This window comes from Symphalangus syndactylus, chromosome 16, assembly GCF_028878055.3.
Source record: "Symphalangus syndactylus isolate Jambi chromosome 16, NHGRI_mSymSyn1-v2.1_pri, whole genome shotgun sequence".
NCBI classification, from domain to species: Eukaryota; Metazoa; Chordata; class Mammalia; order Primates; family Hylobatidae; genus Symphalangus; species Symphalangus syndactylus.
The window spans coordinates 33,388,501-33,413,886 of record NC_072438.2 but is presented as its reverse complement, the minus strand read 5'-3'; the positions used below and the strand labels follow the sequence as shown (position 1 = coordinate 33,413,886).

The 25,386-nt window shown below is 46.7% G+C and overlaps 1 protein-coding gene across 4 annotated transcripts in view; it reads right to left on the bottom strand.

The window, feature by feature from the left end:
- SLC34A2 (solute carrier family 34 member 2) overlaps positions 1-21,519 on the bottom strand; it is a 31,686-nt gene extending 10,167 nt beyond the window's left edge. Inside the window, exons 1-6 of one of the 4 annotated variants that reach the window (XM_063619751.1) lie at positions 20,578-21,519; positions 6,034-6,148; positions 5,803-5,937; positions 4,304-4,432; positions 2,371-2,514; positions 668-779 (exon numbers count right to left, since the gene is read on the bottom strand). In XM_063619751.1, coding sequence (XP_063475821.1) covers positions 668-779; positions 2,371-2,514; positions 4,304-4,432; positions 5,803-5,937; positions 6,034-6,145 — 632 coding nt within the window. In that variant the 5' untranslated portion in view covers positions 6,146-6,148; positions 20,578-21,519. Of the gene's footprint in view, positions 1-667; positions 780-2,370; positions 2,515-4,303; positions 4,433-5,802; positions 5,941-6,033; positions 6,149-12,774; positions 13,265-20,577 lie in introns of those variants that run through there. The other 3 variants (XM_063619750.1, XM_055245895.2, XM_055245896.2) reach the window with 3 other exon arrangements.
- Positions 21,520-25,386: the final 3,867 nt, after the last annotated feature.

Below are 25,386 nucleotides of genomic sequence, written 5' to 3'. Positions count from 1 at the left end.
TATTAATTTTTTTTTTCCAGATGGAGTCTCACTCTGTCACCCAGGCTGGAGTGCAGTGGCGCGATCTCGACTCACTGCAACCTCTGCCTCCTGGGTTCAAGCTATTCTCCTGCCTCAGCCTCCAGAGTAGCTGGGATTACAGACACTCGCAACAATGGCCGGTTAATTTTTGTATTTTTAGAAGAGATGGGTTTTCACCATGTTGCCAGGCTCCTGACCTCAGGCGATCTGCCCACCTGGGCCTCCCAGAGTGCTGGGATTACAGGCATGAGCTACCACGCCCAGTCCCAATAAATCCTACTCTTTTAACTGGCTTTGCCTCAATTCCGCCACCCAGCAGCTAAGTTTCTAGCTAGAGTTTGCATTTATTTAGTGAACTCAGTGTGCTAGGTGCTCTGAACACTTAACCTGCCGGGTTGTATATTTAATCCTACAACAACTCAGTGGTGATAGATAGTATTATCCCTGCTCTGCCGATCAGGGAGCTGAGTCTAATCAGCTGGTGAGTATGTGATCCAATCCTAGCCATACTTCCCTGTGGTTACTTCTAGGAACTCCAGGAATGAACCTGATAAGCATGTCATCTTTGGCTGATTAAAAGTAGTTACAACAGCGTGGCCAAGAACAATAGAGCTGATGTCGCAAAGGCTGGTTTTGAGCCTCTTACCTTCTGAACTCACTCCGATCTCCCACCTGCATGAGCGCAACAATAGTGTTGGTGATTGACGTTCCAATGTTGGCCCCCATGATAATGGGGATGGCAGCCCGAACAGTGAGCACTAGAGGATGGAAAAGTGCCATGAGCAAGCTTAGAAAGGCAGCCTGGAGGCAGGCTAAAGTCACCCATGCTGGTATCCTCTAAAGAAGTAGTTTTTATCCTCTATGCAAGTAAATTCTTAAACTTTTTTTTTGCACCTCACTATGAATCTGAAGAAAGTGCCTTTCTAGCTTCCTCCATCCTCCCTATTGCAGATCCAAGGCTAGCCTGAAGGAGACCAGGAGGCACCCACTGATTAAGGACTTAGGTGGATGAGTGCCAGGGCTTGCATGTACAGTTGAGTCAGTTGTGCATGGCACAAAGGCTCACCCTTAAGGAAGCATCGTTTCTTTTTTTTTTTTGAGATGGATCTCGCTCTGTCTCCCAGGCTGGAGAGCAGTGGCTTGATCTCATCTCACTGCAACCTCTACCTCCCAAGTTAAAGCGATTCTCTTGCCTCAGCCTGTTGAGTAGCTGAGACTGGAGGCATGCGCCACCACATCCAGCTAATTTTTGTATTTTTAGTAGAGACGGGGTTTCACCATGTTGGTCAGGCTGGTCTCAGATTCCCGACCTCAGGTGATCCACCCGCCTCAGCCTCCCAGAGTGCTGGGATTACAGGCGTGAGCCACTAGGCCCAGCCAGGAAGCATCATCTCTGTGCTAGATATCAGACACTTAATTCCAGGCAGTGTAACTTTTTCAGACAAAATCAGCATATTGCTGCATCTTTTTTGCTATAAACAAGTAAAATATTTTGAAAGTTTAATACCTTTTTCTAACTGAACCAGAAACATTCTAGTTAATTTTGGCTAAGATGCTGGCTTGGGAAGAAAAATAGTTCTGGCCAGGGGCTGTGGCTCAGGCCTGTAATCCCAGCATTTTGGGAGGCCGAGGTGGGAGGATCACTTGAGCCCAGAAGTTTGAGACCAGCCTGGGCAACACAGTGAGACCCAAGTCTCTATTTAAAAAGAAAATAGAAAATAATAATAATAATAATCAGTTCAAACTGGTCCCCCTCAGAGGGTCTGTCCAACCTAGCTGCAGCAATTACCAGACAGGTACAAGTTTAGCGTGCCATCCCCCCATGCTCGGTCGTCCCAGAGCAATTTGTGATGTGATTAGTTGTCTTTCTTCTTAGCACTGAGAGTGGCCCTGTCCCAGAGAACTAACTTTCTGCAGTGATGGAAATGTTCTATGTCTCTACTTCTCAATAGGGTAGGTGCCAGCCACATGTGGCTCTTTAACACTTGAAATGTAACTAGTACAACTGAGGAACTGAATGTTATATTTTAATTTTAAATCAATTAAAGTTCAACAAAATTAAATTGCCACATGTGGCTAGTGGCTACAGGTCTGGAAAGCACAGTACTAGAGAATTCAGAGCTGAGAACTCCAGCAGCAGGGTCTATTATCAGATCCTGCCATCGAAATGGAAACAGGAAGTTGCCTTGAATCAAGAGGGGAACATATTGTAGCTGGGGCAAGATACGAAGACAGTGGTGACAAGGCCTGGACATATTCAGAGTGAATTCCCGCCCCCCCCACTTCCCACCCCCAGATAGACAAGAAAGTGTCTGGAATGCAGGTGGGCTCATGGGTGCCCCGACTCACATGAAGAGGACACCATGCTGACAACGATGGACGTTGAGGTGCTGGAGCTCTGCACCAAGACGGTCACCAGCACCCCTATCACCAGCCCCAACAAAGGGTTGGACATAATAGAGCTGTTGCTGAAGAACTGTCCTGCCATTTTTCCTGGGAAAAACAAACAAGCAAACAAACAAAAACAATCACAACCGGATCGTGGGGGATTAGGTAGGCACCGAGTAAACAGAAGTCTCCATCCAAGGTCAGCTGGCTACAGGTTGGAGAGTCCAGCCTCCATCACTGCAGGCACCCAGGGAATCTTGCTTCCCCATGCCTCTTCCCGGTGCTGCCCCGATAAGGCAGGAAACCCACTAGCTGCCCACAGGTGCCTCCTGTCTCTGTCTCTCTGCCCTGGTTCCCGACCCACTGTGAGCCCCTGGTTACTTTTGTTCCTTCCGCTGCATCCTCCCACTCTTCAAACACTCCTCAGTCAGCAAGCCCTTCTGTGCTCAGGAACCCAGCCTCAACTCTATACTGGGACCAGTGGGTGCCAATGAGCCTCCTGGATGTCTCTGGGGTGTGTACCCAATTCAGATTTATCCTCCAAGAGTAGATCTCTCTATCCACCCTTAGCCCTAGCACCAGCCTGTAATCGAATGCTGGGAGAGTTATTCTCAAGAGTGTACCTGAGACCATCAATGCATTCCCAAGTCCATTGTATAAAAGAAGATGGAAGCCCAGAGGATGCAGGTGATTTGTCTGAGATAACCAGACAGCAAAGCCCGTAGCCGATGCTCCCATGGACCAGGGAGCCCAGAAGCAATGTTCAGGAGGCCAGGCGCGGTGGCTCACGCCTGTAATCCCAGCACTTTGGGAGGCCGAGGACAGGCGGATCAGCTGAGGTCAGTAGTTGCAGATCAGCCTGACCAACATGGAGAAACCCCGTCTCTACTAAAAATACAAAAATTAGCTAGGCATGGTGGTGCATGTCTGTAATCCCAGCTACTCAGGAGGCTGAGGCAGAAAAATCGCTTGAACCCGGGAGGTGGAGGTTACGGTGAGCCGAGATCATGCATTGCACTCCAGCCCGGGCAAAAAGAGCGAAACTCTGTCTCAAAAAAAAAAAAAAAAAAAAGGCAATGTTCAGGAAGTTTTTGCCCCTCATGCTCTCCCATGAATGCCCACCTCCCCAAATCTCCCAAGTCACACCAAGAGAGGCACCAAGGGTTGCAGAAATCCATGGTCCTTTGTGTCACCAGATCTGAGATTGAATCTCACCCTGCTAATTACTGGCTGTGAGTCTCGGGGCTGGTTCATGATCTCTCCGTAAATGGGAGGGCTTTGGGAAAGAATGTTTGATAGAGGGCCCCCGAAAATGCCTGCACCCAGTAGACAGAGTGCTGCCTGTTTGTTTCTGACATCACCATTGAGGTACAAAAGTAACCAAGCACATGGTGACCTCACTTCTGGGTTCTCACGCTGCATGGGCACACGCAGCCCTGAAGGCTGTGAAGGTAACTACAATGGATGCAGATTCCTGCAGCCCAGAGAAGGGGCTCTGTCCTTCCCCCAGCAAGGGCCCACTTTTGAAAGGGCACTCTTTCTCATTCCAGAATTCTCTGGTGGGGAGGATATAGGAATTCCTCAGCTAAGTCTGTATGTCAAACAACTTCCTGCCTGGGGTTTGTGGACAAACTCAACTGGCTGATAGCTTGGAATAGTCTCTAGCCCCAACTCCTGGCCTAAGCCACCTGGGCCAAGTCATAGCCCTTTGTATAGGCCTCAGTTTTCTCTTCTATAACGGAAAGCATAGACTTCATAAATGATCTGAGGTCAGTTCCAGTCCTAAAACGCTCCAGGAGGCTGCAGCTGCAGAGGGCTTGCTGAGTTTTACCCTCGGAACCACATTTCATGATAACACCCCTCACCCCCAGACCTCTCAGCCTTTCATTCTTACCTCCAACCAGCTGGAAGGCGCTACTAAGAATATCCAGGGAGCACACGAAAAAGTAGAGAAATCCGAGAAGTAAAATCAATCTCCCAATCCCTTGGAAGACACAGAGAATCTTCCCTTTGGTGTCTCTCTCTGCAGGGGGGTGGGATGGGGGAGAGAGAGAAAGGCATGAAACTTTTAGTGTTGGAAACACTGAGAAGTTTGGCAATGAGCTCAGAGCTCCCCCCACCTCCCCTCCCTTCCCAGCCTGGCAGCCGTAAGTTCTTATGTCTAGCGAGGCTTACAGATGGGAAGCAGCCATGGCTGCAGCTTTCAAAGCAGTTACCACTGTGGCCCATTTAGCTGAAACCCTTGGTAAAGTGCCTCTAAAGGATTTGCATCTGGGAGGAGGAGTTCAATGTGGTCTGCAACAGAAAAACCAGGCTCCATGCTCAACTGAGCCACAGTGTCACTGAGTGAGGCAGTTAACAGCACTAGCCACCTGCTAAGTGCAGGGTCGGAGATAATGGCTGTCACGTTCCAAACAGCACAGAGTATTTTCTAGAATGCAGCTGCACAGCAGCAATCGGCCTCAATTTATGGAGGGCTTGGGGCATCATACATCCTGGGATGCTACATCCTTAACTGCTGTTTACTCCACTGGCTTTTAAAATGGTTCTCATCTTCCCCCTCCCAGCTCTTTCCTTCCTACCTCTCCTCCCCACCCCACACTCCAATCTCCTTTTTCCTCCTTGCTGTCTAGTTCACAGACAGACCTTCTGCCCTACATACATTTGGAAATGAAACAGTGATTGCTTGCACCCAGCTGTCTGGCTGCATATTTTCTTTTTCTAGAAACCTTCCCTAATGCCCACGTTTGGGTGAGGGGACCCCTCTGAAAGCTCTCTGAGAAGAGGGGCCTTTTCTGTTCATCACTGTATCCACACTATCTCCAAAGCAGTAACTGGAACCTGTTCACCCACAGCGAATTATAAGAGCCAGACAATGTCCATCTTTGCTATAACCACAGTGCCTGGCACATTTGTTGAATGAATGACCCCCAATTAGTCCAACATGCTTTGATTCAACCTCAAAGATGGGAGGGTGGCCGGGCGCTGTGGCTCATGCCTGCAATCTCAGAACTTTGGGAGGCCGAGGAGGGTGGATCACAAGGTCAGGAGTTCAAGACCAGCCTGGCCAACATGGTGAAACCCCATCTCTATTAAAAATATAAAACTTAGCCTGTAATCCCAGCTACTCGGGAAGCTGAGGCAGGATAATTGCTTGAACCCATGGGGCGGAGCTTGCAGTGAGCCAATTTCGCACCACTGCACTCCAGCCTGGGCGACAGAGCAAGACTCCTTCTAAAAAAAAAAAAAAAAAGATGAGAGGGTAACATCCCTAGCCAGGACCCTTGCTTCAAGGGCATCAGAACAATGAAAAGGGGGAGGGACAGGAGGATGATGACACCGTGAACCACAGGAAGTTTCCCTCCTGAATGTCTCAGCTGGCCTCACTTTTACCTGACCACTTGATCCCCGAGTCTTGAAGAGTGGGTAGGTTCCAGGGGTCGACCACCTCAGTGGGCTCATCTATCAGTGTAGCCGTGGAGTAGGTCGGCAGAAGTTCAATCTTGGTTACAGGTACCTCAGTGTTATCTGCTGAAACAAGCAAAAGGGGTCATGAGGAATCAGACCTGAGTCTCCTGGGGTCTTCACCAGAGGCCAATCTGCAGACAAACGAGGGACACTTACTTTTGTTGGTCTCTTTGCTTTTATCAGGGATGGTGGGCTGCTGACCTGCGGCCCCTTCGAGGTACTTATCGGGGTTGGGCTGGGCATCTCCCAATTCAGGCCAGGGAGCCATGGTCTGTGGATGAGAAAACAGCTTAAAGCAGCAGTCATGGAAAGGAGGCACACTGAGATTCTATAAGAGGAAGAACCATTGGTTGCAAAGCATCACCTGGGTGGGGGTTTCAGGGGGAGGCAGCAGTAAAAGGAAGGGAAAGATTTCATACTTATGCCCCCTAAGTGTGGCATATTAAGCACTGTATTTCCTCTGTGGTTCCCCCTCAAACACTCACCCAGTCACCAAAGCAAACTACCTCGTACAGTGTTGAGTTAGCTGCATGCACCACCTTTAATCTCTTAAACTTGTTTTTGTCTTGACTCTCCATCAGTCAAAAGTTCACGCCTGTAATCCCAGCACTTTGGGAGGCTGAGATGGGTGGATCACCTGAAGTCAGGAGTTTGAGACCAGCCTTGCCAACATGGTGAAACCCCATCTCTACTAAAAATACAAAAATTAGCCAGCATGGTGGCACATGCCTATAGTCTCAGCTACTCAGGAGGCTGAGACAGGAGAATCGCTTGAACCCAGGAGGCAGAGGTTGCAGTGAGCTGAGATTGTGCCATTGCACTCCAGCCTGGGTGACAAGAGTGAAAATCTGTCTCAAAAAAAATAAATAAATAAAAAAGGCAGGGTGCAAGCCCATTCATCTTTGTTGTCTCATAGCATGCCAAATCCTCACAACCCTTCAATGGAACCCCATCTACTTCTTATATCAAGACAAGTGCACTGCAAATCTATGCAAAACCTTATCCAGTGGAACTTAACAGATTTATACAACTTAGTGTGTATGTGAATATGTATGCAGGGGCCAGGTGAGGTGGCTCAGGCCGGTAACCCCAACACCTTAGGAGGCCAAGGTGGGTGGGTCACCTGAGGTCAGAAGTTCAAGACCAGCCTGGGCAACGTGTTGAAACCCTGTCTCTACTAAAAATACAAAAATTAGCAGGGGGTGGTAGTGGGTGCCTGTAATCCCAGCTACTTAGGAGGCTGAGACATGAGAATTGCTTGAACCGGGGAGGTGGAGGTTGTAGTGAACTGAGATCACGCCATTGTACTCCAGCCTGGGGGATATAGAACAAAACTCTGTCTCTCTCTCTCTCTCTCTCTCTCTCTCTATATATATATATATATATATATGCAGGTGTTCATATACCTTCTACGTGTTTTACCTACCACCCAGGCCTTCTGTGAAAGGCGTGATGGGCCTGGTTTTAAAATCTAGAGGTGCCACCTATTAATGGGTGTGTATTTAGACAAGTCCCTTTATGCCTCTGAGCATAAAGTGTCAGTTTCTCCATCTATAAAATGGAATAGTTCTTGCAGGGTTATGAGACTAACAGTGAAATTAAAAGTCTAGAAAGTGACTGGCATTGAGGAGGCATCCAATAAATAGCAGCAATTATTACTATGTCATGCTGTCTAGATTAATCATCCTTTGTTAGAACCACATTCTTTTCAGCCTTCAAAAAAGACCTTCTTACAATCTATTTTCTTCACAAAGCTTTTCTCAGTTGCATGGTATTCGGCACACCTCACATTCCAGTCCTTGCAGTCCTTGTTCTTTGACATTAGACAATTAGTCCTTGTCCATTAGACAAAGCAGTCCAAAGGACTGGAAAAAGGCAATTCACAGAAAAGGAACAAATGGCTGAAATGCCTATTAAAAAAGAAGCAATCCAGGCCGGGCGCAGTGGTTCACGCCTGTAATCCCAACACTTTGGGAGGCCAAGGCGGGTGGATCATCTGAGGTCAGGAGTTAGAGACCAGCTTGGACAACATGGTGAAACCCTGTCTCTACTAAAAATACAAAATTAGCCAGGCATGGTGGCACGCACCTGTAATCCCAGCTACTCAGGAGGCTGAGACAGGAGAATCACTTGAATCTGGGAGGTAGAGGTTGCAGTGAGCCGAGATCACATCATTGCACCCCAGCCTGGGCAAAAGGAGTGAAACTCCGTCTCAAAAAAAAAAAAAAAAAGAAGCAATCCAATGTATTCAAACTAAAACAGTGACAACTATCAAAGTAGCAAAAACAATTTAAGTTCATTATGCTATGCTGGAGAAGATGTTATGAGTTGAACACTGCTAGAAGCTCTGGAAAAGTTAGCAAACTGTCCAGTGCCTTATGTTCATCACACGTCTGTGACCCAGTCATTTCACTTCTAGGAATCAGGAAGCTAAGAATATTTCCTCTCAGAAATTCAGAAATACCTAACTTACTCTGATCACCTCTTCCAAGAGGGCTTCTTAGAGCCTGAGTCCACCTGACTCCTTTCTTCTTCAACATATTTCCTGCTTACCAGACTGCAAACCCTACCAAAAAGGGGACTTTGTCTTGTCCATCACTTCATCTTTAAAGTCTTCAGCTCTGCCGGGCATATTTATGATAGAATGAATGTGATGTAGACCAAAAAGATATTTGCTGCTCTATCATTTACAGTGTTAAAAAATTAAAAGAGAAATTACTCCTTCTAACTATGGTATGCCCATGCATTGTAAGAGCATGCCATTGAAGAGGTTATACTGAATCAGTAAAACCATAGGAAAATGCTTTAGATAAACTTCGAATCTAAAGCACTTCTTTTTCCCATTCACAGCATCATCTCAACAAGGCAGACAAGATCCAGAAATGTTCTCTTGGGTTAAAGGGAGTAGTGAGACTGTGGGTGATTTTTTTAATTTTAGAAGAAAATTCTTTTAAAAGATGCAACTCAACCTCTAAGCCCACAAAGGTAAGATGGCTCAGTGATACCTGGAGAGAGAGAATCACAGTGGGGGAGGGCTGGCTCTGCAGAGGCCTGCCCCTCACTATATGCAACCCTGAGCCACTCTGAGCTTCAGCTTCATCATTGCAAAAATGGGGACAATACCATCTCGCTTACTGAGCTGTTATGAGGACTAATTGGTTAATAAGTGTAGGTGAGGCTAGAGCATGGTGCCTGGCAGAGTAAACACTAGGAACTCTCTTGTTTATTGTTCATGACACAATGTGGAAATGCACTGTGTCACGAACAATAAAAAAGAGTGTTTATTATGTGGAAATGCACTGTGTCATGAACAGGAAATGGCCTCACCTCCACTGTGTGTACCCTAGACCATAATCTGTGTGTACCCTAGACCAAAAAATCTCCAATGCTCAGCATGGTAGTGGATCTCAGTTAATATTTGAATAAACGAACCCAAAGCCTGTGAGAGAAAGATGCTAATGTTTGTTTTGTGGCAGAGGAGTGTCCTATACAGTTTGTGACCTCATTAAATCTACCAAGGAAGGAGTTTTTCCTCTCAGTGTACAGATGAAGAAACTGAGGCACAGAGAAACAAAGAAGCCTGTCTCCAACTACCTGGAGCTGGTGTCAGGATATGAACCCAAGACTGCTGGCTCCAAAGCCAGAAGCTTTTCCACAGATCTCATAGCCAGGGGCAAAGGGAGGAGGAATTCTCCAGCCCTCAAAGCACCAGGGCACCCAGGGGCCTTAGGTCTAGGCACATTGAGGGCTCTGAGTGTTTTTGGATAGCGGGCTAGATTGGCATATCTGCAGGTCACTCCCACGTGATCATTCGGATGCTGGAAATGCCCGCCCAAGAATGTTGCAACGGCTGAGCAGGAGGGGAGGGTGGTGGGGGTGGGATGGGCGGGTGGGGGTGGGGGTGAGTATTAAATGGTGCAGGCAGAGAATGTACCCTGGAGCTCTGAGCCCCTCTAAGCCTTTCTCCTACCCCCATAGCCCTGGCGCAACCACTGCCTTGTTCTCTCCCAGCCTTCCCAAGGCCTCACTCCAGCACATTCTTGCCACCTGCCAGAAGCAGCAGAGGAAGAGAGAAGTCATCATTTGGAAGCTTTTTACTAAAGCCCAGGGAGGGGCTCCCCCGCTGCCACACTGGCCTCTGTAACCGAGTTGCCTGTGCGCCTCACCCTCTTGGCTCCACTTCCTGCACCACATGGGCACCCACTGCCAGAAAGACCCAGGAGAGGAACTTTCTTGACTCGGCTCAGACTTGGGAAGCAGGGGAATGTAGGGTACCTGGCAGTCACCCAACCCCTACATTCGCATTGTTTGGGCTTCTCCAACCAAGACCTGTTCCGGGAACCCTTGTGCCCAGAGCAGCAGTCAAGGCCATCTGAAGAAATGGGGAGAGGAGGAAGCCCAGGGCAGTGGTCCTGCGAGGAACCAGGACATGGACACACAGTCTCCCCCCAGAATGGTAGCCTTCACAAGCACAGGGACTAGAGTATGGCCATTGTATCCCCAGCACATAGGACAGTGCTGGGCACATGGTAGCCAAGCGGTGTTTATTAAGGACTTCGTGCCTGGCACTTGCAAACTGGTGCACAAATTTACTCACAGCATTTCATGTATCTATATAAACTTAGAATCTCCTTTAAAATGAACAGTATCCTCATTCTATAGAGGGAAAAACTGAGCCACAGAGAAGTTAATTGCTTCAAATCACATAGGCACCACAACACTGCAGAGATAATTTCAACCTCATGCAGGCCAATGTCTCAGGATGCCCAGGAAAACTTTCTTTGTACTTTGAAATAATGACTCCGTGCTTCGAAAATTCCCAAGAGGGTGACGTCTCCTTTTCCTCTGCTTCCCTTACAGCCATCACAAGGAAAAATAATCACCCCTATAGGCTCAGGGTGGTGGCTCACACCTATAATTCCAGTACTTTGGGAGGCCAAAGTGGGAGAGTCCCTTGAACCTGTGAGTTTGAGACCAGCTTGGACAACATAGTGAGACCCTGTCCCTACATTACTGCTAATAATAATCTCTTCAAGGACACAGTGGTGGTAGTGATGAGAGGAGTCAAGGAAGCAATTGGCCTGGGCCTCACATTGATAGGTAACTTGAGTACATTTTTTGATGTGGCACACTAATAAAATTTAAACTTGTTCCATATCACCAAACCACACCCTCACCATGCACTATCAATTTGTATTTATGATATCTTAAAATAAATCCTGTAAATAACTTGTAACTATATCAGTTATGCTGCATTGTATTGGGGGGTTTAAAGCAGTTAAATTTGTAAACATAAACATCTTAAACATACCACAATCTTTTTATAGCCCTCTTTTTGTACCTTTGCATTTTTAAAATTCACTGAGATGAATAAATCCCCTGGGATGTCCTGATTGCTCCCTGCTGTCCCCAGAATGGAAGTGGGGCTGTGGGTGAGGATGGAGGGGTGGAAGATGCCTGAAAATGGTTCTTAAAGCCCAGTTTATTCCAAAGCACTCTGATTCTGTGAGGCTGTTTTCCTCATTGCATTGAATTTGGGCTATTTTTAGGTCCCCTTTATGTCTAACAGCAACAATCAGAAGCCCATCCTCATACCACAAGGGACTTGCTTCAGTGAGACAGTTGAGGAGTTTGGGGAAAGTTTTGGATGGGGCAATTTGTTTAGCATCCAAACCTTTTACAAAGCACGCCCTTCTTATCACCCATTCCCCAAATTACAAAAGCAGAGAAGAAGATCATGATCAGCTGGCATGGGGCAAAAGAGGCAGTCTTTTTTATTTTTGTTTTTCTTTAACAATCTGAAACATCGGCCACTCCTACAGACACAGTTTTCCAAGAATACCCAACCCAGGACAAGTTAAAGAGCTGCCAGCACACAAGGAAAGAAGGAAAAAGGAAAGAACGACAAGGCCCAGAGCGATCAGGGCTAACACAGAAACCTCCTGGGGCACCTAAACAGGAAGAGGGGACTCGAGTGATGAAATCCACAAGCTGCTTCCATGAAATCAACATGTTTGAGAAAGGGACCTCCTCAAAGAAAACGAGATTCCAACTCTCTTCAGCGCAGTGCGAGCCACCGGTGGCAGGCACCGTTCCAGGGAACCTGAACTAACTCCATGCCATGCAGCCCCCACTTTCTGGCCTGAGGATGAGCAGTGCCCGAACCCAACCACTCCTGTGCACATCTCCTTGTAAGTTATCTCCCCAGCCTGCTCACCCATTTCTGGCTTGGAAAACAGAAATTGCGGGCTTTGCTCCCCAAGACGGCTGAAGGATGGACCCTTCGCTGATGGCCACGGGCCCTAATAGAAACAAACTAAGACTGCCTCCTAGGCACCTTAAATAACTGCAAACAAGCACTGTAGCACGTGGAAGTCACACTTGGGTAGGGGGCAGTGTCACATCACCAGGCAGCCACCACAAACCTAGAATTTTCATGGTCCTGAGAAGTCGCATTCCCCTGCTTATAAAGAATGGAAGACGGCAGCCCAGGGGCTCACAGGGACTAGCGTTAAGTCACATGGCTAGTTGGTGACCCAACCACAAAGAGCCTAGCTATCCTGATTCCTAGGTGGAGACTTCTATCCCCTGGGCCTTTCCTCTTCCAAACCACGACTCTCAAAACAGTGATCATTTTAGAATCCACAAGTGTGGCTGATTAATAACACTGTCAATAGTAAGAGTGTAGCAGCAAAAGCTGTAATAAAAGCAATAACCGTAACATTAAGAAGAAAACAACTTGAACATTGTGGAGAGCTTTGTGTTTTTCACTTCTGCAGCCCAAAGCCAGCCAAGTTCCTTGAAGTCAGCACCGAGAGGAATTTACAAGAATTAAGTGAATCAAACAAAGTCCTTGAAAGAGCGAGGAAGCGCCCCTGCCCCGGCGGCGGTACTCACCAGCGCTCCCTCCGCAGGTGCTGGGCTGCAGGCGGCGGCCAGGTGGAGCGCAGCGCCCGGAGTATATATGGCGAAGGTGTTGCGCAAAGAGGCCGGCGGCCGCTGTCATCACGCCCCTCGCACATTCCAGGACCGCCTGCCGCCGCCGCCGGGGCACTGCCTACCTGCCGCCTTAATGAACCCATCGCAACTTCGCCCGCTGCGCGGAGAAGACGCGCGGCCAGCCAGGCTGCAGGGAGAAAAGCTCCGACGGGCCCCGCCGAGCGAACTGGCCCGAACGGCCCCAAACGGTCGCGCCCCTCGGCGCCCCGCGCGCCCTAGCCTGGCTGGTGCGCGCCCTCTCCCGCCCCGACTCGGTCCGCACGAGATTCCAGCAAGTGGGGGCTCCCCCACCCCTGCCTTCTCCTCAAGAACTTGAACATTCTAGTCTAGCTCCTGTGAGGCTCAAGAGGTCAGAGACGTGAAGACACAGATAAAAGCCAGTTAGAAAGTCAGGGATAAAGCCCTTGGAAACAAAGCCTGGATTGTTCAGCTTTATCAGTCTGTGGGGCGCTTTCTGCCCTGGGAGTCTGGGCTCTAGGTCTGCAATGGGAAAGGGTGGGACCGTCAAGCTGAGGAAAAGGAAGGGGGCTGTTCTCACCACCCCGTCCTAAGCCTGCTGCGGGTTTGGCAAACCAGAGCGCTCGTTTCACATCCTGCTCTGCCTCGTGTCACCTGCGTGTGTATACAACAGTTCTCCAAACTGCTGTGAGATAGGATCTGTCCCACAGAAAGTCCAACCCCATGCTTATCACAACAGCTCCCCAGTTCTGTGCCGGGCACTGCTGGGCAGGCGTTGTCTCCACTGTGCACACGAAAGCCTTCCCTGGGGCTAAGAGTGGCTCCCTCTCTAGCTGAGGTTTAAGGGGTTAGGGGATGTGATACAATTACCCAGGATTTGCTGAGCAGGAAGAAAACCTGCTTCTTATTCTGAAACCCAGACCCTCTCCTCTGCTGAGCACTCTCCTGGTTTTATAGTGGAGCACAGTGAGGCTCAGCGAGCTTACTAGTTGCCCAGCTCCTCACAACAGCGGAAGCACCCTACTGGAATTAGCTGGTTTCATTCCAACACCGAGTTCTCTCCACTGTGCAAGGGGAAGGAGTCGGGAGCACGACTTCCAGGAGCCTGGAGCTCTCTGGGGCTGGTGTTGGCGGTGGCTAAGCACACTGACTCTGGGCCCAAACTCCGGGAAATCAGTTCCCTGTTCTGCCCCTTGCTTTCCCTGGCTCCATTTGCTTATGTGCAAACCGGGAATAATGGTCCCTGTTGGAGTAAAGTGAGCTAAAATATGTAAAGAATGTGGAATGGTACTTGGCACATAAGTAGTATTCAGTGCGAGTTAACCATGATCGTTTTCACAGGGAAACTCTGGTGTTGGGAGAAGATGGGTGGGAAGCCTTGATTAGACTCATCTAGAACCTTCACTGGAGAAATCAAATCTGCTTGGGTTGCTGTTATTAGAGGGGATGATGGTTTTGCTAGTGGGTGTTGGCCTTCAAATCCAGCTCTCAGACAATGATCATTGCAACAAGCAGCTTCTAAAGCGTAGTCCACTGATGACAGGAATCCCCTGGCACCTGTTCACCAAGCTCAGCTCTGCCTCCAGCCCTGGGCAAGGCGGACTGCAGACACCACTTGGGTTTACAATGAGAAAGGGCTCTACTGCCAGGATGTAGAGGAGGAAGGGTGCTGCACACACTACTCTTGGTGAACTCGACCCGGATTTGGCAAAGCCTGGCTCTTAGTTCATGTCCTGCTCTGCCCTGTGCTTGGGGGTTCACAGGAGCAGGTCTTAACAGGACAGTCACCTCAATGAGACTCCCCTCCTGACCGTGGGCTTTCATGTGGGACACAGACCTAATTGCCTTTCCATTACTTTCAACAAGGAGTGAATGTAGGAGGGAGACCAAAATTTCAAAAACTTGGAAAAAGGAAAAGGTATCCCTTTTGTGTTCCAATTTAAAAGGCAAAACAGGTTCAATCCAGAACATTGTTCTCTTAATGTGTATAGATCTTGGTAGTAGATCAGGGATGGTATATGATTCTAGTTTGGGATTGTAATTTATATAATTTTTTTTACAAAGTGTGGAGGAAAGGTAGATGGCGTGTCTGTGTTCTTCACTCTATAATCTCTCCCTTTAGGGGAATACAATTTGCTGAAGAACATTTTCCTATCGTTATTCCATCTGAGACACAAAATACTCTCCCCATTTAGTACTTCAAACATAGAGCCTTATGTATAAATACAAACATCTAAAATACTTTCATTGAGGCTGGGTGCGGTGGCTCATGCCTGTAATCCCAACATTTTGGGAGGCCGAGGCGGGCAGATCACTTGAAGCCAGGAGTTGGAGACCCGTCTACCAACATGGTGAAACCCTGTCTCTGCTAAAAATATAAAAAAATCCCAGCTGCTCAGGAGGCTGAGTCATGAGAATCACTTGAACCCGGGAGGCGGACGTTGCAGTGAGAGCTAACTGCAATCCAGCCTGGATGACAGAACAAGAATCTGTCTCAAAAAAGTTAAATTAAAAAAAAAAAATACTTTCATCAAAAAAGTATCACCGGGCCGGGCGCGGTGGCTCAAGCCTGTAATCCCAGCACTTTGGGAGGCTGAGACGGGCGGATCACGAGGTCAGGAGATCGAGATCATCCTGGCTAACGCGGTGAAACCCCGTCTCTACTAAAATTACAAAAAAATTAGCCAGGCATGGTGGCGGGCACCTGTAGTCTCAGCTACTCGGGAGGCTGAGGCAGGAGAATGGCATGAACCTGGGAGGCGGAGGTTGCAGTGAGCCGAGATCGCGCCACTGCACTCCAGCCTGGGCGACAGAGCGAGACTCTGTCTCAAAAAAAAAAAAGTATTAACATTTTTTCAACTCATTTCAGTATATTTTTGTGTCTACTGTCCTATGAGGTGAGATTTAACAAGTTGGTGGGCTTTGTGTTAATCTGGAGAGGAAACACCCCATCCAGGGCCGGCTGCTACCCAGCTTCAGATATTGCATAAAAAAAATATAGTCAGATGCTGTCAGATCTTGACTTTTCTGGGGAAGCCAGATATACAGGTCTCTATGTGAAATGTACCATTAAAAGAATATGGAGTAGGCCAAACAAAGCAGCTCTGTGAACTACTAATTTTCAATTCCTGGTGCTAGACATACCCTCAGCTGTTCGGACCCTGCCCCAGTGCCCTTTTTACCAGTATATGGCTTGTCCCCACAGCCCTCTGGCACTTCTTTTTACCCTTCACTGGGGCTGACTTTCTTTACAATGAAGTGGCAGAGAGATTCCACAGGAGTGAGTGGATGACAGCCTTCCTGGGAGGTGATTGTGTGGTGAGACAAAGGCACCCAGGAGTCCAGGTTCTCCTTTCTCATCCTCGGCCTGGTGCCTTACCCTGAGTCACCAGGCCTGGGAAAACCCAGGAGTTCAGACTGATGGGAAAGTCCTAGCTCATTCCAAACTCTGGCAGGATGAAGCTGCCAGTTACTGAAGACAGAAAAGAGGTAGGGATGGCGAATAACTGTCTGCTTGACTCTCAGCTGTCCAGGCAGGGCCTGGAGAGGAGGCAGCTGACTTCTGGGCTGGCCTGCCCAGGGTACCCACCCCTGAGGACCAGTGAGCAAGCCCACTTAGTGCTTTTTCCCTGGCCGCAGCTGCTGCAAGAGAGGGGCACAAAGTGGATTGCAGCATAAAAGCCTGAGAAAGTGTCTCTAAAAATAACACCTGAACAAAACCGCTTTGAACTTTTGCATTCATTAGACGCTTTTTCAGGGCCCTATGGCAGTGTTGATAATCTCAGAATTGTTCAATCAGGCTCGGTGACAGGAAACCTATCCCCTTAGATACAGCCAGAATTCCAGAAAAGTCAAATAATGTGTTACATAGTCATGAGACAGCACTAGACTTCAAAGAGTCAGGTTTAAATGGAGAAATGCTAACGGAACAGAACACAGGGCTGACATAATTACAGGCTGTCTTCAACCTTGCTTCAATATGTACATAAATATGCAGAGAAAAATACCGGAAAGCAATACACAAAAATGTCCATTGTGGTTATATTTGGTTGTGGGATATGGGGGACTGTATTTTTCTATTTGTATGCTGCTCCTAAAAGGATCTACGACAGCTTACAGATCGACAAAGTAGAATTGATTCAAAACTAAGTGAGAAAGAAGAGGCAAAGAGAAACATAGGGAAGTAAGATTAAGGCGGAGGGGAGGTAAGTGCTGGAAACGTACGACACTGTCCGTTTCTGTATGTCAAAGACAGCCTAAAAGATCAATCATGATAATGATTATTAGTACTAGTAAGAGTATGTGAATATTTTGCCTGAGTTATTAAATATAACTAACTGTTCCTGATAATAAAGTTTGTATAGTTTATAAGTTATTTGGTAAGTCAGTGAATATAAAGCATTATCATAGGCCTGGAACCTAGTAGGTAAATACTATTCCTACCATTCCTTATGTCCTATTACGTGTCTGTTATGACTAGAAGCACTGCCAGACTCTCCAACTCTGACCTCTCAGGGCTCACAGACCCTTCCCACCACACTATATGCATGTATTCAACTCATGGTAAGTCCAATACGTAACTATTGGTTTAATGAATCAGGGCCTCCGAATCTCAAACTTCAGTTGACATTTGAATCTTGCCCCCATGAAATCAGGTTTTTTCTGTTGCTCTTTTTTTTTTTTTTTTTTTTTTTTTTTTGAGGCAGAGTCTCACTCTGTTGCCCAGGCTGGAGTGCAATGGCATGATCTCAGCTCACTGCAACCTCTACCTCCCAGGATCAAGCGATTCTCCTGCCTCAGCCCGCCTCCGCCTCCCAAAGTGCTGGGATTACAGGTATGAACCACCGCGCCTGGCAGAGATTAGTTTTTTTGTTTTTTTGTTTTTTTGAGATGGAGTCTCGCTCTGTCACCTAAACTGGAGTACAGTGGCGCAATCTCGGCTCACTGCAACCTCTGCCTCCAGGGTTCTAGCAATTCTCTTGCCTCAGCCTCCGGAGTACTGGGATTACAGGCGCCTGCCACCACACCCAGCTAATTTTTGTATTTTTAGTAGAGACAGGGTTTCACTATGGCCAGGCTGGTTTCGAACTCCTGACCTCATGATCCACCCACCTCAGCCTCCGGAAGGGCTGGGATTACAGGCATGAGCCACTGCGTCCAGCCGACAGATTAGTTTTTTAAAGTTATAAATGTTCCCTTAAAATCCCCTGCTATTGGCCTGGTGTAGTGGCTCATGTCTATAATCTCTGCACTCTGGGAGGCTGGAACGGGATGATCCCTTCAGGGGTTTAAGACCAGCCTGGGCAACATAGGAAGACCTCTGCCTCTACAAAAAATTTTTTTAAAAATTAGCTGGGCATGGCACACACTTGTATTCGCAGCTGCTCAGGGGGCTAAGGCAAGGGGGCTGTTTGAGCCCAGAAAGTCAAGGCTGCAATGAGCAGTGATTGCCACTGCTCTCCAGCCTGGGTGTTGGAGGAGACTCTGTCTCAAAAAAGAAAACAGAAAAAGGCCAGGTGAGACAAAAAAGATCTCAGAGTGGAGAACTGACGCAGTGATTTTCCCCTAAAAGGAGCAGCCACTCCTCAGCTTCGCCTGGCTGTTGCTGCTGGGAACTGGGGCAAGTGTTGCCACTTTTCTCACATTTCAGAAGCTAGAAATTAAGCCTTTCGGGTAAAATTGTAGAATTTTGGCCAGGCACGGTGGCTCACACCCGTAACCCCAGCATTTTGGGAGGCCTGAGGTGGGCAGTTCACTTGCAGCCAGCATGGCCAACATGATGAGACCCCATCTCTACCAAAAATACAAAAATCAACCAGTCTTATAACCCGGTCTCAAAATAAAACAAATAATTTTAAAATAAATGAACAAATATACAGAATTTAAGTGTGGGTTTTTTTTTTTAAAGCAACTATAGGAGCCAAGCAAAATCCATGTCAAGCTAAATGCGGCCCACTAGCTGCTTGCTTGCCAGCTTACTACCTCTGCCTGGTGCTCATTAGATTTATAAAAATTATTTGGGTAGATTGGAAGTTTTGTTATATTAGACAATTGCAATAATTTATAAAAATAAACTAAATATGTATAAATGAAGTTTGAAATGTAAAGTATTTTTAAAACGCATTGTTTAAACTTTAGTAAATGTATAAATAATACAAAAATATTTATAAACTGAATTTAAGATGAAGAATGCAAGAGAGTTTTTAAAAGTTAAAACTTTAACAACCACCATTGATTCATTATCCACATTTTGCAGATTACCTGCATCAGATGGTGAAACCAGGATGTCAAAACCTATCACTTTTCACCTCTAAAACTGTCATCTTTTTTTTTTAGATGGAGTCTTGCTGTGTCGCCCAGCCTAGAGTACAGTGGCACGATCTCGGCTCACTACAACCTCCATCTCCTGGGTTCAAGCAATGCTCTGCCTCAGCCTCCTGAGTAGCTGGGATTACAAGCATGCACCACCACACCCAGCTAATTTTTTTTGTATTTTTAGTAGAGACAGAGTTTCACCATCTTGGTCAGGCTGGTCTTGAACTCCTGACCTCATGATCTACCCACCTCGGCCTCCCAAAGTGCTGGGTTTACTGGCATGAGCCACCACGCCCGGCCAAAACTTTCATCTCTTAACTTTTGATTTCTAAACCTGTAATCTCACTAATTTGGGAAGCAGAGGTGGGAAGACTACGTGAGTCCAGGAGCTTAAGACCAGACTGGGCAACATACCCAGACTCTGTCTCTACAAAAACTTCAAAAATGCCAGGTGCGGTGGCTCACGCTTGTAATCCCAGCACTTTGGGAGGCCGAGGCGGGCGGATCACGAGGTCAGGAGATCGAGACCACGGTGAAACCCCGTCTCTACTAAAAATACAAAAAAATTAGCCAGGCGTGGTGGCGGGCGCCTGTAGTCCCAGCTACTCGGAGAGGCTGAGGCAGGAGAACGGCGTGAACCCGGGAGGCGGAGCTTGCAGTGAGCCGAGATCACGCCACTGCACTCCAGCCTGGGTGACAGAGCGAGACTCCATCTCAAAAAAAAAAAAAAAAAAAAACTTCAAAAATAAGCTAGGCAGGGAGATGCCCACCTGGGGCCCCAGCTACTTGGGCGGCTGAGGTGGGAAGATTGCTTGAGCAGGAGACCAACGCTGCAGTGAGCTATGAGCGCAGCAAACACTGCACCCCAGCCTGGGCAACAGAGCGAGACCCTGTCTCCAATAAACGTCAAAAGCCCGAACGAACACTCAGTTGTTAAATTCTCACAACAACCCTAGATTATCCAGTAATTTTATCGCCATTTTGCAGATGAGGAGTCTGGCTTGGGAGTTTAGATTTTGCCCAAGTTTTTGGCCCACTGAGGATTCAAACCAGATTCACAACTCTACCAACCTCTCATAAGCCTAAGCAAGAATCTGTGGACATCATCTCCTAAATGAGACCCAAGCTCTCCAACAGGCCCCATGGGGAGCTCATTGACACACGAGCCCACTCTCATTTCACCGGACACAGGGACTACCCCTTACCCCACTCCCAACAACACACGGAGAGCCTGCCAGGCTGGAAAATGGGGACCTCCTTGACTGGTCACCCCAACTTCCTTCATCATTCCAAGCCCCACACGACACTCTGATACCCCACCCTTCACCATCTCCCCAAAGACCACCTTTGCCCACCCAGGACTTGAAGACATTAGTTATACTGTGGTGAAGGTTCCAGATCCCTCAGACCCCTCATTGGTCTTCCTACCTGGAAAGAATTCAGTCCAGAAGAGCTGGAAACCACTGGAGTCAGAGCTGGAAACTGCTGGATTCAGAGCTGGAGACCGCTTCAGAGCGGGAGACCGCTTCAGTCAGAACTGGAAGCCACTAGTCGGAGACCGGAGAAGATAAGAGGCCTTAAATAGGTCCCATTTAGCCCCACCCATGCCTATAATCTCCTTAATTTAATCAACCCAGTCCCACCCTAAGGCCGGTTTAATCCCTTCTCTCTGGTTGGAAGCCCCTGTTTTAGAGCTTGTTCTTTGGTTCTATACACACTCACGTCAAACCTCTTGTTCTGGTGACCCGCCTGAGCAGGCCTGTCTGACACACACGTATGTGCTATGAGGACATTAGGGACCAAAACACTTGGGCCAGCCCACCCTGGCATCCCCCACCAAGGGAGAAGATAGGATGTTGGCAAGAAGATTCTAAACTCATCTGAGTAGCTGGGCAAGGTGGTGCATGCCTGTGATCCTAGCTCCTCGGGAGGCTGAGATGGAAGGATGGAGAGTTGGAGCTCAGCCTAGGCAAAATAGTGAGACCCTGTTTCCAAAGGAAAAAATAAAGCAAACAACAAAAAAGAAAGCATCTGTAAAACTAACACAGAAGAATAGAGAGGACAAGAATATAGAAGAAAATTCAGAAGAAACTAAAGAAATGCGATGAAACAAGCTCTGTAAGATACCAAAACACACGAATAAACTACAATGTAAAAAATAATAAATACTAAACTAATATTTGTATAAATTTGTATTTGTACAAATACAAAATAATAAATAATAAACTACAATCTAATAAATAAATAATAAACTACAATGTAATAAACTACAATGAACAAAACAATGTGATAATAACCAAGGAGCAGCAAGATGAATGATTGAATAAAATGACCCAGAAATAGATTCCTGCTGTTAGGTTAAAAAGGCATTTCAAATCAATTTTTAAAGTTAAGGATTACTAATAAATTGTCTAGAGTAACCAATTATCAATTAGAAAAAAAATTGACTTAGACATATATCATATCATATATCAAAATTAATTCCAGGGATGTTGATTCGGGATGGAAAACAATGGAAAAAAATTAATTCCAGGAGAAAGACTTTAAAACTCAGATCACAGAAAAACCATGAATGAGATAACCCAAAAGAGCTATAGATTTGACAATATAGCTATGTAAAATTAGGCAAACACAGTGGGAAAAAATATTCCCACTGAACAGTATAATAAACAATAGACGGATCATTTGTATTTCCAGTTTTCCCTCAAAGGTTCTGTTCATGTAAATCACCAATATCTATTTCATTTCTCCCTCATCACTGTTAGACACTAATGTTTCAAACAAATTGTACTAGCAGGAAGAAGTGCCCTATTCATGGTTTTAATATGTACTTCAAAAATTGGCATTTTTCATGATTGAATTAGTAGATCTATATCTTTTGTGGTGTATTTTCTGCTTATTCCTTTTATTTATGGAACCCTTAGTGTCTGGCTTTGTAATTTTTATTTATTTATTTATTTATTTATTTATTTATTTTTTGAGATGGAGTCTCACTCTGTCACCCAGGCTGGAGTGCAATGGCGTGATCTTGGCTCACTGAAACCTTCGCCTCCCTGGTTCAAGGGATTCTCCTGTCTCAGCCTCCTGAGTAGCTGGGATTACAGGTGCATGTCACCATGCCCAGCTAATTTTTGTATTTTTAGTAGAGCAGTGGATTCATGATGTTGGTCAGGCTGGTCTCGAACTCCTAACCTCGTGATCTGCCCACCTCAGCCTCCCGAAGTGCTGGGATTACAGGCTCGAGCCACTGCGCCCAGCCTCTGGCTTTGTAATTTAGATGAACTCAACATTTATTAAGAAATATGACTTTTTTATCCTTTGACTTAATAATTATATTTACAGGTACCCACATTGAAAAAATATTTTATCCTTATGTTTGAAAATATTCATTACAGAGTAAAGAATAAAGATAAGAAAGACACAAACTACATGTCCAGAATGGGAGAGTGACTCGAGTAAGTTATGACACTTTCACTAGATAAGCAAGACTATTTGCAGTCACTTTAAAAAATGGCGTTTATGGGCCAGGCATGGTGGTTCACGCCTGTAATCCCAGTACTTTGGGAGGCCGAGGCAGGAGGATCACGAGGTCAGGAGACTGAGACTATCCTGCCTAACAAGGTGAAACCCCGTCTCTACCAAAAATTCCAAAAATTAGCTGGGCATGGTGGCTCACGCCTGTAATCCCAGTACTTTGGGAGGCCGAGGCAGGAGGATCACGAGGTCAGGAGACTGAGACTATCCTGCCTAACAAGGTGAAACCCCGTCTCTACCAAAAATTCCAAAAATTAGCCGGGCATGGTGGCTCACGCCTGTAAGCCCAGTACTTTGGGAGGCCCAGGTGGGTGGATCAGAGGTCACAAGATCCAGACCATCCTGGCTAACAAGGTGAAACCCCGTCTCTACTAAAAATACTAAAAATTAGCCAGGTGTGGTGGTGGGCGCCTGTAGTCCCAGCTACTCGGGACGCTGAGGCAGGAGAATGGTGTGAACCCGAGAGGCAGAGCTTGCAGTGAGCCAAGATCGTGCCACTGTACTCCAGCCTGGGCGAAAGAGCGAGACTCCGTCTCAGAAAAAAATGACATTTGTGAAAACAATGTAGCAACATCAAAATGTTTATGATACAACATAACAAAGAAATGATAAATTCAAAACAGAAATACCGGGTGCTATGGTCTGAATGTTTATGACTCCCCTCCCCCAATATTTATGTTGAAACCTAATCATCAAGGTGATGGTATTAGGACCCAGTGTCTTTGGGAGGTGATTAGGTCATGAGGGCTTTGCCCTCATGAATGGGATTACTGTACTATAAAAAAGGCCCAAGAGGTCAGGAGTTCGAGACCAGCCTGGCCAACATGGCAAAACCCCATCTCTACTACAAAAATTAGCCGGGTGTGGTGACAGGTATCTGTGATCCCAGCTATTCAGGAGACTGAGGCAGGAGAATCACTTGAACCTGGGAGATCGAAGTTGCAGTGAACCGAGATCGTGCCACCACTCCAGCTTAGGCAACAGAGCAAGACTCCATCTAAAAAATAAAATAAAATGAAATAAAAAAATAAGAGGCCCAAGAGAGACCCTTGCCACTTCCACCACGTGAAGACATAGCCAACAGGTGCTGTTCTATGAACCAGGAAGCGCCTCCTCACCAGACACCAAATATGCCAATGCCTCAATCTCCAATTTCCCAGCCTTGGAATTTTTAGAAACAAACTTTAAACCTCCGGACTTTTGTTTTGCTTTTTGTTTTGTTTGTTTTTGGTTTTGTTTTTGTTTTTTTGAGACAGAATTTTACTCTTGTTGCCCAGACTGGAGTGCAGTGGTGCGATCTTGGCTCACCACAACCTCTGCCTCCCGCGTTGAAGCGATTCTCCTGCCTCAGCCTCCAGAGTAGCTGGGATTACAGGCGCCTGCCACCATATTCGGCTAATTTTTGTATTTTTAGTTGAGAAGGAGTTTCGCCATGTTAGCCAGGCTGGTCACGAACTCCTGACCTCTGGTGATTCACCTGCCTCGTCCTCCCAAAGTGCTGAGATTACAGGCGTGAGCCACCACGCCCGGCCTGTTTTTTTATAAAATACCCAGTCTATGTTATTTTATTATTGCTGCCTGTGGTAAGAAAAAAATTAGGGGAAAAAACAGGCAATGCAACAAAGACAAGATGGATCTAGATTTGTCAGAACGATTGTTTTAGGGAGATAAGATTAAAGGGAGTATTTTAAATGTTCCTTATTTTTCCCAATTTTCTTTGATAGAGGTTTTGTTTTGTGAGGCGATGTTTTTTAAAGAGCACACCATCAAACCTTACATTTGATCAATGTACTTTAGTTGTTGAAGGAAAGACACAGAGAAGGAAAAAAGATGTCAAGGAAAATAAAAGACGAAGGGAAAAAGAAAGAGGAGTTGAGACATTCACAGACAGCCACAAGGCAGACAGGGAATGTGAGTTGAGAAAGACGCTCAGAGATGGGGAAACCAAGCTCAAGAAAATTAAATAACTTGCCCAAGAGTGCCCAGCCGGCAAGAAGCAGAACCAAGGATTTGCAAACAGGTTTGTTGGACACTGATGCAAAATCAAAGCCTTTGGAGACCGGGGGATGTGAATGAGTCAAGGGGGACCCCTTACAGGGCAAGGGAATGATAGAGAGCACCCACTGAATGGGGCTGAGAGGCAGGGCCAGGGAAAGGCCAGTTCTGTGTGTTTCTGAAGCCCAGCCTGGCTCCTGCAATGATGTTAGTGTGGATCTGAAAGCACCTTCTCATTCCTGGAATTAAACCCCTCTCTGCTTAAAATAGCCACAACACAGGATCTCAGCTAGGGGCAGTTTTGCCCACAGAGGATATTTAGCAAAGTTTTGAGACATTTGTGTTGTCATAACTAGGGGCAAGGAGTGTAACTGGCATCTACTGGTAGAAGCCAGCAATGCTGCTAAAGATTCTATAATACAATGCACAGGACTGACCCCACCACCAAGAATGATCCAGCCCAGAAAGTCATTAGTGCCATAGTCAAGAAATCCTGAGCTGCAAAGAGGCCGCCACTTTGCAATCTCTGTCCTAAATCTATGTCCCATCTACTGCGTGGTGCTGTTTCCAGTCCTGCCTAGGAAGCTTATTGTGTAAAGAATAATTCCTCTCTCCAAGAGACCCAGGGAAATGACCTTAAGGAAAGTCAAATGGTCAATTTCTTCTTCTAGTCCTCAGCATAGCAGATTCAGGGACTTTGGCATAAAT